This window comes from Procambarus clarkii, chromosome 74 (assembly GCF_040958095.1).
Source record: "Procambarus clarkii isolate CNS0578487 chromosome 74, FALCON_Pclarkii_2.0, whole genome shotgun sequence".
Classification (NCBI taxonomy): domain Eukaryota; kingdom Metazoa; phylum Arthropoda; class Malacostraca; order Decapoda; family Cambaridae; genus Procambarus; species Procambarus clarkii.
The window spans coordinates 15,205,453-15,221,503 of NC_091223.1; the positions used below are offsets into that span (position 1 = coordinate 15,205,453).

The window sequence follows — 16,051 nt, forward strand, 5'->3', positions numbered from 1 at the left end:
TGGGATCTTGTACCCCTGCCTGTTGACCTAAGTAATTGGGTAGGATTTCTTCCACCAGGTTGTCAGATGCCACTGAAGAGGACAGGAATGTGGTACAGCAATTTGTGTTGCTGTGCGAACGCCGAGGCCCCCGAGTCTGACAGGAAGGGAGGCTTGTTCCCACTGTGTGTCGCTGAGAGAAAGGCTGATCCTTTCTCTAACACTGATTTCAGCAAGCTGTCGTACTCTTTTAATTTAATATTGTTGAACAATGGCGAACATGTAAGAAAGTAGGTCAGCCCGGGGAGGGACAAGCATCTGGTGATGAGGTAAAGTGCATCATGAGCATCAATGTCTTGGACTCTCTTACATTCTTGTACATATTAGCTTGTTATGCATGTCTATATATTAAACACGCATTACAACAATTGCGTCCGCTCATAGAGGAAATATCTGAGGAAACATGGGATCCGGAAAGCAACATTACTATGGAAGCGGCACCATGGGAGCGGCACCATGGGAGCGACACCGTGGGAGCGGCACCATGGGAGCGACACCGTGGGAGCGGCACCATGGGAGCGGCACCATGGGAGCGACACCGTGGGAGCGGCACCATGGGAGCGGCACCATGGGAGCGACACCGTGGGAGCGGCACCATGGGAGCGACACCGTGGGAGCGGCACCATGGGAGCGACACCATGGGAGCGACACCATGGGAGCGGCACCATGGGAGCGACACCGTGGGAGCGGCACCATGGGAGCGGCACCATGGGAGCGACACCATGGGAGCGACACCATACATAGTGATGACGATAGTGACCGTGACTCACAAGCTTGATGTATAATACCCGCGCTTGGGGACATGGCACGAGCTTCCTTGTTTCTCCTACCACAGATGTAGCCAATCATTATACTCTACTAACCAGCATGTTTACATTTGTCCTACACCTAGATTTACATCTTTAAAGATTTACATTTTTTGTTTATTTGCCCCGAGGGGCGAGTTTATTGGGCAGCGCCACTCATCCTGTGAGTGGACACACCGCCATTGCAGTATGTACAACACTCCCCAATAGGAAGAAAACCCGCTGGGTTGTTCATCCTGTCACTTGTACCCAGACACAGCGTGTGCAACATGTGCAACACACAACATGCACAACACACTATGCATGCAACTTGCACAACACACAAAAGGCCTTTGATACAGTACCCCACATGAGACTTGAGTTACGTGAGGCTACGTGAAGCTACAAGTGTTACGCTTTACGCGAGGCTACAAGTGCTACAGTTTACGTGAGGCTACGTGAGGTTACACATGCTAGTTTACGTGAGGCTACAAGTGCTAAGGTTTACGTGAGGCTACAAGTGCTAAGGTTTACGTGAGGCTACGAGTGCTAAGGTTTACGTGAGGCTACGAGTGCTAAGGTTTATGTGAGGCTACAAGTGCTACGATTTACGCGAGGCTACGAGTGCGCCAGAATCCAAAGGACACTTGGCCGGGAGGGATTTTCTTAGGAAGCTCGATGTTCGTAAAGGGTTTGTTGAATCAGGACGTGACCGCGAAGAATGAGATAAGCAAACTAAGGTCTCCCAAGTAGCCATGTAATTACTTTCCCCAAGTAGTCATTTTCTACTATAAAACAGAGCCACTGTTATTCCACGTTAACCTATATGTGATGCTAATCAGTAAGAATCCCCCCAAAATTGGCATAACATTATTACTTAAAAACTGGCATAGTAAGCTGTATCTAAGTTGCCAAGGCCTGTTTTCTACGTGTTCTCTAAGAACATTTTCTACAGCCATAACTTCATAACAAGAGAGTAGCGTAAAGTTTTACTATTTCATTTTTCTATACGCAATACTCAAATATGAAAAGTCTGGGCCAGAAATATGTTCGTTAATAACGGATAAAGAGAGGCGGTAACCCAGCCGCTGTAAGCCTGCCTGAAGGCTGGTCGTGGTTGATGCAGGCGGCAGACTTCGAGCTAGTTCCTTGCTGCTAGCACCCGACAGCCAGTACCTCGCTACTAGTTCCTTGTAGCCAGTACCTCGCTGCTAGTTCCTTGTAGCCAGTACCTCGCTGCTAGTTCCTCGCAGCCAGTACTTCGCTGCTAGTTCTTCAAAGCTAGTGCGTCACTGCTAGCACCTCGGCTCATCTCACCCACTTCAGGTATTGTAATAATCTCCGATTCCATATTCATTCAGCCCATTCTTACGACTTTAAAAACTATCAAAAATTAAAAAAATAAATTAAAACTGTCAAATTACACATCTGACATTGACTAATCAGATGTGGACGAACTTATCGACGCAAACGCTCTTTATTCCGAGAAAGCGTCAATATTGCGATGTTTTTAATTTCGGTGAAACACTAAAAATTTGACGCTAGGCCAATAACGTTAAGTTTCCAATTCTGTATTAATAATAAAAAAAGAATATTCAAATTACTGTCATTGATAATACGTGTATTTATGGGAGTGCATAAATAACATGGGGCCCTTGAAGAGTTATTGAAGCAGCTAAAGATACAATTCTGTAGGACACAGTATTAGGATAGGATATTACTAGGATATAACACTAGGATAGAGTAAGTTTACTATATACATTTTCTTCTGTCCTCCATGGACAGGGTGAGAGATTTGTCAAACATACAGTTCAGAGATTTATTGAACAACCACAGAAGGTGATCGTAGTGCTTTTAAAATGTTAGGCTCAGCTACCGACGTAAATACATAGATACATAGATTTATGAATGCATTAATGTGAATTTATAATGGTGAAATGCAATTCTGATCAGCTTTATACTTTGTACACATACATACACACACACACATACATACATACACACACATACATACATACACACACATACATACATACACACACATACATACATACACACACACACACATACATACATACATATATACATATATACACATATATCTGTCTCTTTTACTCTGACAGGGTGAGATAGCTGACAAGAGAAACTAGTGTGCAATTAAGAACTTAACCACTGAAGGTGATTAAGATGCTTTTACAAGCTCAGGTTATATAGTTACATTACATGGTTAATCTAGGGTACAAGTCCAATATATCATCAAGTGTTCCAGTACTCATATAGTAGCTACACAGTTCAGCATACCTCAGCCCAGGAGGGCGAAAGTCAGACAATATGGGACATTCTACAATATAATGTTCAAGTGAGTGCATGTTTTCTCTTTCACAAAGTTGACACATTGTGTACTCGACATTGTGGTGGGACTGGACTGGGTGAGGAACACAGAGATGGAACTGGACTGGGTGAGGTATAGAGGGGTGGGACAGGGGTGGAGGCAAGGTTAACATACGCAGGTATGCTGCGGTTAGCTGGGGAATGGTGGGGTGAGGGCGAGAGTTGTAGGGCGTGTATAGGAGGCTGCAATGACTGCAAGTGGGATGTTGCTTCGTCAAGTGGGTGGAATGGGGGAGATAGAGGTGATAGGGGGAGGCTGTGGGGATTGGGGGAAGCTAAGGGGGTTGGCAGAGCAGGGGAAGCAGGGTGGGGGTGGCTCTGGGGATTGGGGGGTGACTGAGGGGGTTGGGAAAATCTTTTCTTCACCTGTAATGCAAGAACAAACTAGGGCGACGTTACATATGCCATCTCGTCTGTTGGACTTGAGCTTAATATCGACATTTCTCCAGAAAGATTAAATAAATAAAGGCACACTTTCTTAAGTAAGTTTCCTATAAGAAAACTATTACGACATCTAAGTTAAATACGACCAGTCTAATTTTCCTTAAGACGTCTTCCGCTGCCAAAGTTAAACAGTCTCCTCTTATCAGGCCGAGAACTTTTCCTTCCTGTAGCTCGCATTACGGGCTCACCATAGCCCGTGCTACTTGGAACTTTTTCTTCCAGGTAGCGAATCTTAAACAACAACAACATGTAGCTCACAGTAAGCCTTAACTTATTAGATTTACAAATATGTAGATAACTATCTATTTGGTGTAAGAGTGAGTTAGGTGACTTTACCCTGAGGACGTTTAATAACTTATGATATTTATTAATTTATGAACGGAGAATTTAATCCTCATACAAGATTTAGATTATTGTATTTTATATTTAAGGATTATTAATTACCGTAGTGGATATTTTCCACAGGTTGTGTTCAGGAGAGAACATTTATACAGAAGGAACACCTGATCAGGCCGTCGACTAGGTGTGTGTGGGGGCTTTAGGGGGGCAATGACCATCCCCCATCCCCCCCGGAACCCCCACAAGGTGCTATAGTCTCTGTCACGGTGGTTGATGGACAGTGACGAATTGGCGTTACCAGTCGCATCACGCTAGGATACTTTCCGCTAGGATACTTCTTGCTAGAATGCTTCCTGCTAGGATACTTCCCGCTAGGATAGCTCAAACAATTAGGTAGCGACAAGACTTACCATTAATGTATAATGATTAACTGTAAATACATAGCTATTGAAATGGAACATTCTCTATAACTAGCTGACATTATAATTATAACGTGTGACAGATAGGTGCAATTGTTAATGTAATAATCTCCGTATAGACTTAAGATCTGAGTTTAGGTAAGATGTGTACGTAAATTGTGAGCCACATACAAACAAAGCACCCGTGAACACACACAGCATGAGCCACATACAAACAAAGCACCCGAGACCACACACAACATGAGCCACATACAAACAAAGCACTCGAGAACACACACAGCATGAGCCACATACAAACAAAGCACCCGAGACCACACACAACATGAGCCACATACAAACAAAGCACTCGAGAACACACACAGCATGAGCCACATACAAACAAAGCACTCGAGAACACACACAGCATGAGCCACATACAAACAAAGCACTCGAGAACACACACAGCATGAGCCACATACAAACAAAGCACTCGAGAACACACACAACATGAGCCACATACAAACAAAGCACTCGAGAACACACACAGCATGAGCCACATACAAACAAAGCACTCGAGAACACACACAGCATGAGCCACATACAAACAAAGCACTCGAGAACACACACAACATGAGCCACATACAAACAAAGCACTCGAGAACACACACAGCATGAGCCACATACAAACAAAGCACTCGAGAACACACACAGCATGAGCCACATACAAACAAAGCACCCGAGACCACACACAACATGAGCCACATACGAATGTGGTGGCGGGTTTCCCAGAATCTTCAATTACAAAGATTTCAACGAAATCGCCGTTAATATCTCACAGTCCACTCTTGCCGTACCACGCTCGGCGCATTAATGTCTTTATATAATATACATTTCCTGCCTACGAATTTTCCGGGCTCACTATAACCCGTGCGACATGGACACTTCGTTCTGTGTAGCTAAATCTAAAACAATAACAACAGCCTACGAATTCTCCACTGTATCATGTATCAAATGTGTGCATTTACACGAGGCTTGCTTCAGCTGGACCATAGGCAGATTAATTTTGCCGTGATTCTTCTGGGTATTATTTACGTGGTTGATGGATAAGTATGTTATCTTCAGTGAGATCATAACGTGTGGTTTAATAACTTATTATACGGTGTCATATTTCATTCGTGCTCTGAATTAGTTTGTAACTGAATTCGTGTTAGGCAATGCTGAGAAGTTTCCTGTCTTCTGGGATGATGTGTAAGACTATTATTTACCAAGCACGGAGGTTCAAGTTCAAGTATGTTTATTGACAAGAAAATACATCTCAAAGGGATAGAGTAGCTTAGGCTATTCCTACCCCCCACCCCCCACCCACAGAGGTACCTCAAGCCTGACAAATGTCGCATATGGGTAGCCTATCAATAATTTCCTACTGTGCCTTTGGCAGCCAACGTAGCCTCACGCACATTAAAATCAACGCATGCTATGAATGTTAACTCAATCTCTTACATTAAACTAAATTTATTTCTAACAACATCGTCACTGATACCTCAATACCTTGTTTCCGCAACTCATAAAATATTAATAACTTGAGTCGTGTATCTGTATATATTATAGAGGATTATTTATGCTAAAATAGTGTGGATGGGTTGATTATATGAGAAGAGCGAAGGTGAAGAGCTGCTAGTGTGTGTGTGTGCGGGTGGAAGACCAAGATAATACCGTGTGGCAATAATGGGAGGAGCTTCAAGCACACGCCTCAAGCAACCACGTTCTCATAAAAAGCTGTGGAGGTTGTGGCAGCTGGTGCGATGTTCTGGGAGGGTTCCATGACCCTGGTGTTCCTCCCACCCACCATCTCCTTCTCGTCTCTTTTTCCCACACCTCCTCTCAGTACACCCCCACCACCTTCCCACACACCCTCTCAGTACACCCCCACCACCTTCCCACACCCCGGCTCTACACAGCCTCCACTGAGACTCACAACACCTTATAAAATCCTTTGGACCAGATTCACGAAGCAGTTACGCAGACACTTACGAACCTGTGCATCTTTTCACAATCTTTGGCGGCTTTGTTTACAATTATTAAACAGTTAATGAGCTCCAAAGCACCAGGAGACTGTTATATCAATAACAATAGTTGTTTGGGAAGTTTTCATGCTTGTAAACTGTTTAATCAATGTAAACAAAGCCGTCAAAGATTGAGGAAAGACGTACACGTTCGTAAGTACTTGCGTAAATGCTTCGTGAATCTGGCCTTGGCAACACAAATATAGGAACACAAATTAGTATCTTACAGAGGATCATATGAAATTAATTTACGATTCCCAAGAATCTTAACACTACCGGATTATGTATGAAGCAAGACTCAATAGCTAAAATGTGTAACATATATGATTATAATCAGTCACTAGAATATTTTCATCCACAGGGTAGTTAACCATAAATCTACCTTATAAGCCTATACCCACCGAAGCCATAATTAATCCTAATGCCACGGTCTATTCTTGACTAACAAATCTAACATTCTATTCAACAAATCAAATCTAACAAATCTAACATTCTTCTTATCTCCGACAATGGCAAGCTTCAGTTATGTGAATAACCTCAAAATTCATTCAGCTCGGTTACAGTCTTGATAAGCAATAGCTGCATAGTTGATTGCAGAAACGCTATGCGATTTAGTGACTTTAGGTATTGTATGTACTAGCTCTATCTATAAATCCAGCATTATGTTTGTAACTCAACTATGTATGTACTTTTCCTGAATAAAAATTTATTTATTATTTATTTGTTTATCTCAACTTTCTTTTATAGCCTAACTAGTGGGGTACCCGGCGTTACCCGGGTCTGTCTGTGTGTCTCCAATCTATCCATCCAGTTATCTATTGAGCTATCTATCCAGCTATCTATTGATCTATTCATCCATCTGTCTATTCATCCATCTATTATATTTCCCTTCATCTGTTTCTATTCATCCAAATATCCATCTATTTGTCGTCTATCTATATTTTCTATCCATCCATCTATTCATCTTTCCATCCAAATATCCATCTATCTATCCATGAATCTATCTATCTGTCCCATCTATCAATTTAAAAGCATTCGTACATACGCACTACTTTTGTTGGCTAATTTTGGGATAGTTAATTCTCTTATTTTGTTAAATAGTGGCTAGAATATCAGGTATCTCTTGAAAGCATTTCTGTATCTCCAGCTATATAGTGACTTTCCTGTAATATATATTTTAATAATGTATTTATTTGTTATATACAAGAAGGTACATTGGGTTTATGAGAGTACAAAGCACTGATATACATTCTCTGCCCGAAACGCTTTGCGTAATAGTGGCTTTAGGCATTGTATGTACTAGCTCTATCTATTAACCCAACAAACTTTGTAAAATCTCTTTATGTATGTACCTTACCTAAATAAACATTTATTTATTATTTATTTATTTATTTTGTAATGAATGTTTACTGGTACTAGACGCTAGAGTAATAAGTTCTGTTACTGTCTGAAAGTTAGTTCCTAGTTAATGTTATGTGACTTGTCGTTTGTCTATGATGCAACTATCATATAGTTGCTATATATGCTATATATAGCCCATGCTATAGTCCATGCTATAGCCCATGCTATAGATTGTAAAATCTCTTTATGTATGTACCTTTGCCTAAATAAAAATTATTATTATTATTATTATTATTATTGGCATCTAGATATTAACATAATTTCCCGATTTTCTTGTAGTTTCGCACCTATTTAATGACTAGTTTTACATTGTGTTTTACTCACGCTTAATATCTGTGTAGACATCGGTCATATATATATATTGTTTTGCATTTATTCTTCAGTGAGGGACAAGCGAGGTCAAGTTGGGTTGGATAAAATTTCTGGCGATCAGCCGGACAACATATTTTTGTATATAAGTTTACCCAAGTGCACAAGAGGCTTTACACGTTTTCTGTGACAATAATTCAAAGAAAACGACCATTTTTTTTAACAAGACTAACTACTGTATTTTTACTACACCCTCTTACACCACCCTCAAGGGTTATATACGCTGAGAAGTCAGTATACTTCACTTTTCGATGTATGTACAGTGTGATGGCTTATTGTGCGTTGCATCCTGGGAAAGGTCAGTAGTTGGCTTGGGGGGAGGGGGGGGGGGGGGAGAACTCCAAAAAGTGAATCACGCTTATCACGCTAATGGGTCTACAATATATATATATATATATATATATATATATATATATATATATATATATATATATATATATATATATATATATATTTTGAGATATATACAAGAGTTGTTACATTCTTGTACAGCCACTAGTACGAGTAGCGTTTCGGGCAGGTCTCTGGAATACGATCCCCGCCGCGAAGAATCGTTGTTACAACCAAGTACACATTTTACTGTTGCGTTAAACAGAGGCTACAGTTAAGGAATTGCGCCCAGTAAATCCTCCCCGGTCAGGATACGAACCCATGACATAGCGCTCGCGGAACGCCAGGCGAGTGTCTTACCACTACACCACGGAGACTGGTGTAGTGGTCTTCCACACAAGAAGCTCCCAGAGGCGAAGGTCAGCTCCATCAACCAATCAGGCTGATAAGTGTCGTCACGTCATGCATCCCATTGGTCGAGATTCCGGCTCTCAGCCACCTAAAGAAACGTTTAGATTCTCACACTCTTATTGGTTAATTCAGGACACAAGGTGTTGTGATGGAAGCGACCTCATTACCCTCTCGAGCATCATCATCATTTTTGCCCTAAAAAGTGTAAATTTCGTTGCATCATAAATGAATGACACATCCTTAACTGTAGCCTCTGTTTAACTCAACAGTAAAATGTGTACTTGGTTGTAACAACGATTCTTCGCGGCGGGGATCGTACTCCAGGGACCTGCCCGAAACGCTACGTGTGTACTAGTGGATGTACAAGAATGTAACAACTCTTGTATATATCTCAAAAAAAAAAAAAAATCACCAAAATAAACCCTAACACGAAATATTTTTCTACTATCAGTTATGTCGGTAAAGGAACCTTTTGCCCCTCATAGGGGCAGCATATATTATGTTTTACTTACAGTGCAATAACGGCTTATTTTTCAGTGCTCTGAGAGAGGTGTTATATACGGCTGTTAATGAAGGCTATTTTACAGGTTAGTGATGGCAGGACTCCAAGGTGATGAGGAAGGCCCAGAGTACCTGGTGAACCAGAGCAGTCACACCTGCCTGACGGTGGTCAAGGGCACGACGCCTGCTGACGCGGTGCTGGCCATGGCCAAGTGCATGGGCAGCGTGAAGCAGCAGTGGTACGTCCGTAAGGGACAGTGGCAGTGGGGCGGCGACCGCTCCTACTGTCTGGTACCCGCAGGAAAAGGCAGATTGGGTCTGGCGCCCTCCGCCACCTCCAAAGTGGTGTGGACGCTCGATGAGGCCGACAGGATGGTTGTCGGTTCTCTGGCGCTCGACGTGCCTCGGGAGCAGCCCAGGACCCGCGTGCTGATGTATGCCAAAAACAGCAGCACTAACCAGAAGTGGTGGACACTGTCAACACTGAAGACATGCCTGGTGGGAGCCCACCACACAGACCCGTGCTTGCCGCCAGCCATCGCAGAGGTGTACCAACGTGACACCCACCAGTGGTTGGACACCCACACACCAGGTTTGTGGAAGATGACATCTTTTATGTTACTTTTTCGAAGATATATTTCATGATAAATTGTTAAAGCTCTACAGCCTTGTGAGATGTACTAATAAGGACTATAATTCGGTATTATAGTTGTCTGAGTGCAGTTCTTGTCAACCACAGGCTACAGCACCTTAGTGTATATATTAATAATGTGTTGTACAAATATCTTGACATAATTCATTAAACAATAAAATTCTTTGGGGGTTTACGGTATGACAAACACGATTTTTATTGGAATTGATATAAAATGGAAAAGGATTAGTGTTGTGAAACGGGTGACTTGTGTAAGTTACAGTACAACAGAAATGACATATGTATAAACAGAAAATCAAAGACTTCCCTTCCCTAAATCAAATGTTTATTCAGATAAAGTACATACATACAAGGTGAGATACAAACATTGAGGGATTTATGGATAGAGCTAGTACATACAAAGCCTAAAGCCACTATTACACAAAGCGTTTCAGGCAGAAACTCACCCCCTGGAGTGTACCCACACTCACCCCGTACGCAAGGGATACAGTACGCATGCGCCGTTCATCAAACTAGCGTACAACAGGTATAATAATTAACCAACGATGGCTGCTTGTCCCAAGTGCTGCTAGAACAATCGACTAATTCTGTCTCAGAATCTTCTTCATTTTCCTTCACAAAATTAACTCCCCAAAGTTCATTTTTACAGTTTTGTTTAGCCTGACGCTAAGAAATGTTTCGTTAACTCTTGTTAACATTGTCATAAGCAGAGTTCGAATAATTACAAAATGATTGATGAAGATTAAACCACCCAAGTGGTGGCCCTTGACTTTCTGTTCGACGGTACCCATTTAAAAATCAGCAAATAGGACACCAAATGGGGAACCCATAGCAACGCTGCCTACTTGCTTATACATGCGCCCATCTGGACTCTTTGGTGCATGCCACAAGTAGCTTCCTAAGTGTACCTTCTGGAATGTCACGGAGAGTACATGCTGGATCCCGATAAACATTGCCCATCATCATACTAATGGTCTCATCCACGGCCACATTGATGAACGGCGTCTCTACATCAAGAGACACTCATTCTTGATGTCTGCACCTTTCCCATCCCCTTCCGGCAATAAGTAAACAATTTCCTTTGGAAACTTAAGGCTGAAGGCTTGTGGCATATATGGAATTAATAAAGAGTTGAGTTGCTTAGCCAGTCTGTACGAGGGTGTAGGTATCTGGATAATGATGGGTCGAAGTGGGTTTCCAGGTAAGTGGGTCTTGACAGTTCCATATGCAAATCCAAGTTTGTACTTTCCAGAAGCTTTCGGCAGGTGAAGTCCAGAGATTTTGGCATTACCAGTCTTAATCAACCAGTTTACTTTGCTTTTAGTTCGGCAGTATTGTCCCTAGTTATAATTGGAAATTTAGTTTCATCAGAGAGGATAAGGTTCATTTTCTTCATATATTCATAATTTGTTAGGTTGACATATTTCTTATGTTGCATTTATTTTCGTTAAACTATTTTTAATAACTTCGTTACTAATGCTTTCCCTACCCACAGAGGCACCTGACTATATAATCAGCCAGAGCACCCACACATTCGTGACGGTGGTGAGTGGAGCAGGTCCTCAGGACGCCGTGGTTGGCCTGGCGCCGTATGAGGGCAGCACCAGGCAACAATGGTTCCTGAAAGACAACTGCTGGCTGTGGGGATATGACTGTTCCCTCTGCCTCGTGCCGGACTTGATCTCCTCTTCCCTCAAGCTGGAACCCTGGAGTCCCAACTTGCCTGCCTGGAACATGGATGCAGAAGGAGTGATGGCCGTGGGAAACCACGCTATAGATGTTCCCTTGCAGGATCCTCGAACACGTATCACTGTAGCCCCAAAGAATGGTGGTATAAATCAGAGGTGGTGGACGCTCTCTGGTCTTAAGGCTGCGTCGCGTCGCAGTATATATCCATTTTCTGCCCGAGACAATAACACGTACAAGCAAGAAGTGGCCCGAGGTCTGATCAACAAGTTGAGTCCTCTGTCGCAGCCAGTGCCTCACGCCAGGGACGTTGACCGCTTCCCAGGCCGTGTGGCACCTACCACCCCCAGGATCACCGAGACCCTCACTCTAAACATCACCGGACTACGACAACGTGAAAACCTCCGCATGACTGTGCCTGAGGACTGGCAGGCCACTGACCTGTATGTTGCAGCTGGTGATGTGTTCCAGGTGATATTGCCGGACACACTCACACCCGCCAGGGCGTCACAGATCTTCGTGCGTGTTGGAGCTCAGATTGACTGTCTGGAGCCAACGTCAAATAATGTATCAGGGAAGATGTTCAATCGTATGCCAGTTGTGACGGAGGAGTTTGATGTACAACCCGGTGAGAACTGTATACGCAGCCAGTTTGGTGGAAACTTGATTTTCATGTTTGTTGAAGGAGATAAATTTGAGATACAGGTTGAAGTGAAGAACATTGTTAAGGCTCCTCGTTATATTTTAGGGCAAACTGATGCTGAACAGTGGAATAAATTAAAGGAGTTGGATGCACCATACTCCATCCTAGAGACTGACAGAGTAGTCTTGGTAGTTCCCACACTTTCTGCCAGGAAAATCTCTAACCTTGACGAGCTACTGAGGCGGTACGACGATGTGATCCGTAAACTGGAGTTTGTGTCTGGCTTCGACGAGAGTGATCCTCCTCCACGAGGGAAGCAGTGGCTGGTCGACGACGTCCAGATAACTGCCGGAAGTGCCCACGCTGGCTTCCCAGCCATGTTTGACAGGCAGTACTATGACCTGTGCTGCTTGTCTACACCACATGACTGGGTTACTTGGCACGAACTAGGTCACAATTACCAGCAAGGAAAATGGTGGTCGAATGCCTATGGAAAGGAGTCAACTGTCAATTTGTTTTCTCTGTATATTCAAGAGAAACTGAAAGGAGAGGACCGTCTGAAGAAGGAAAACCTGTACTTGAAGACGGCCACAGTTGTGGACGGTGGATTAAGATTTGAGAAAGCAAATGTTTGGGAGAAACTGGTGTTTCTCATGGAAATTAAACATGCATTTCCCCATCATGGATGGGAGATGTTCAGACAACTGAACATCACCACCCGGGCTTTGTCTCGGGAGGAAGCCAACACACTGGCCTCCAGCACTCAACACCAGTATGACTACGTCTACAAACAACTAAGTCACACTGTAGGAGCTGACTTGATCCTTCACTACCAGCGGTGGGGCCTGACCATCAGCCCGCAGGCGCAGGAGGAGGTCCAGAAGCTGCGGCTCCCGAAGGCCCCGGCTGATCTCTCTGCAAAGGGGAAGTCTTCACAGGGATAGTAGCGCTTCTCTTGTATCCTTTTCCTGAACTGATTATCAAGTAGCTGCAGTAGTATAGAACAAATCCACAAGAGCCGTGACGAGGATTCGAATCGTAGGTTCGAATCCTCGTCACGGCCCTTGTGGATTTGTTCATTTGATGCATCACACTATTGTGATTTCTGTGTGTAATACAGTGGTATAGAGTTGTTATGGCTAAAGTTCTTACTTTCATGAACTGCAGCATTGAACTTTACTATAATATAATTAGCGAATTTATGAATGTTTACTTTAAAAATCAGTTTAAATTACTGCAATAGGAATTCTTTGAGATAGATCCTTAGGAGATATAATGTAGCTAGTAGGAGTCTTCTAAGATAAAGAATAGAGAAGTACCGAACATTTTCAATACCGTGTCAGATTTATCAACTCCAGAAGTTGATAAAACAACTGTCAGTTGATATGATGCATGTCAGTTACGTAACCCGAGTGGACACAATATCAAAGACCAACACAAATTCAACGCCGAATTTTCGTTGATTCAAACTCGATCCAATGCCAGTCTATGCGTATTGTGCCCACTAAATTAGATAACGGCAAGGCAAGCATTAGATCGACGTTGTTCTCTGATATTCTGCTGACTGGGGCCTTGACCCTTTGACTGCTACATACGTTAATTGAAGTATAAGCTAAACAGGATCAGGCATGACGAACACCAATTGACTTTGTTTTCCCACTGTTGTCTTGAGCTATATGTCCCTCGATAAAATCTTTGGTGAATCAAATTCCTTTGAAATAGATTGTTTTATGTCTTTCTTCTCTCGTATTGGCATCGTGAATGATAGCTAGGAACTTTTGATTATTCTACGACACGGGTGATGCTGTAGTCTTGGCGTCTTCTTTGGATAATTACTTTATGTAAACATTTGTTTCATGCGTGAGTGCTGTTCGATCCCTCGATATTAGTGGTTTCCCGTGTTTTTCATGTGACTTATTATTTCTTGTAATACATTTTTATAATATATTGATTTGGCTCATTTAATTATTGCATGAGCACTGCAGAGTATTTTTTACGTGAAATCTTTGTCGGCATAAGCTATATTTATTCCTATGGTCATGTTTTTGTTAATAGCTCTGCATCTGACTTTTGTTCACCATTGACTATTTTCAGAGATTTGTTTATTGAGTTGGGGCAATGTTTATTGTATAGATTTAGGGCTTTAGTTAGTAAGATATTAACACGTATATTATTGTTATGGATGCTACATAAGTCAAGTAGCAATTTGTTTCTTAAGTTTTCCATACAGTTGTGTAGTCTAAGGTGTTTCTAGATTTCCATTGTTTTGATGAAATTTGTTTTAAGGAAGGCAAGGTAGTAATCAGGTATTTTTAGTCTGTATTGAGCTGAAGGTATATCAACTTTTGTAGGGTTATTAAGGTCAACATACTAGTTTATTGACCAACCAGCAAGTATACTTAGGTCCTAAACATAAGCCAGGACTAGAGAAGTCTCTCAGTGTACATACGCCGAGGAACGACATACACCTCTGTGTATACTGTGTTTGCTTGTGTTTGGATAAAGGGTTCTGTTGGAAGAGGTATTTTGATTCATTTATTCAGGGGTTCTATAAAGTACTAAGATATTGTGCTAAGTGTTAAGATATTGTTAAAATCTTTGTGTCACTGAATATAAGTTGAGAAATAGGCATTTTTCATATCTGACATTCGTTCAAGTAACTTTGGTACGCTATAATTACTGTGCATAGCAGATTACTGTTAATCATGCTATTTGGTTAGGTTTACAATTAATGTAAACTGGGTTAGGTTTACAGTTAGTGGCTTTTTTGATTAGGTTTAAAGTTGTTAACCGATTTATTTTTGGGTTTTCAGTTGTTAATCGATTTATTTTTGGGTTTTCGGTTGTTAATCGATTTATTTTTGGGTTTTCAGTTGTTAAGGACTTTTTTGGGTCAGGTTTACATTGTTAATGTTTTTTTTTGTTATATTTACAGTTGTTAACGACTTTTGTGGTTAGGTTGACAGTTAATGACTTTTTTATTAGATTTATAGTTGTTAATTACTTTTTGGTTAATGATGCAATTAGTTAATTATTTATTGAATAAAATAAAGTATTTTCATCAGACATTTTTGTATCTTGAAATAGTGTGATATTTTCCCGTCAAAGTTGTTAAGTTTAAGTAGTTTAGACGAGTGGTTTAAGGCACCGTGTACACCTGTTGTAATGTGCTCCTGGCGGTCCGGGTTCGAGTCACTTCTGGGGTGTGGAGTTTTCAGTTGCATATAAGCTTGGGGACCATTCAAGCTTGTTTGAATGGTCCAAGCTAGTCTGACGCGCTCAAGTGTCGCGTCAGACTAGAAATAAAAATGAATTTTGGAGAATTGATTTTTGAATTACCACCAACAGTGAAAAGAAATGTACGAAAGATTGAGAAAATTCGTGTTAGAATTATTAATCTTACTTTTTCGGTCATATTTAATAATATATATATATATATATATATATATATATATATATATATATATATATATATATATATATATATATATATATATATATATATATATATATATATATATATATATATATGGTTTCTCAGCAACAGAACCCAACCACTTGAGCTGGACAATAGAGCGACGATCTCGCTCCATGCAGGT

At 41.6% G+C, this 16,051-nt stretch overlaps 1 protein-coding gene across 1 annotated transcript; it reads left to right on the forward strand.

The window, feature by feature from the left end:
• The first annotated feature begins 1,941 nt into the window (after positions 1-1,941).
• On the forward strand, positions 1,942-15,775 carry LOC138356729 (TRPM8 channel-associated factor 1-like). The gene is made up of 3 exons (XM_069312991.1): positions 1,942-2,150; positions 9,558-10,063; positions 11,619-15,775. Exons 2-3 carry the CDS (start codon positions 9,565-9,567, stop codon positions 13,394-13,396), a joined length of 2,277 nt encoding a protein of 758 aa, XP_069169092.1. The 5' UTR covers positions 1,942-2,150; positions 9,558-9,564; the 3' UTR covers positions 13,397-15,775.
• Positions 15,776-16,051: the final 276 nt, after the last annotated feature.

What these genes read in the sequence shown, in the direction of transcription:
- LOC138356729 (XM_069312991.1), top strand. Translation starts at nt 9,565, where the DNA reads ATGGCAGGACTCCAAGGTGATGAGGAAGGCCCAGAGTACCTGGTGAAC. An exon ending in GTTGGACACCCACACACCAG is followed by an intron (nt 10,064 to 11,618) that starts GTTTGTGGAAGA and finishes CCCTACCCACAG; the next exon opens with AGGCACCTGACTATATAATC.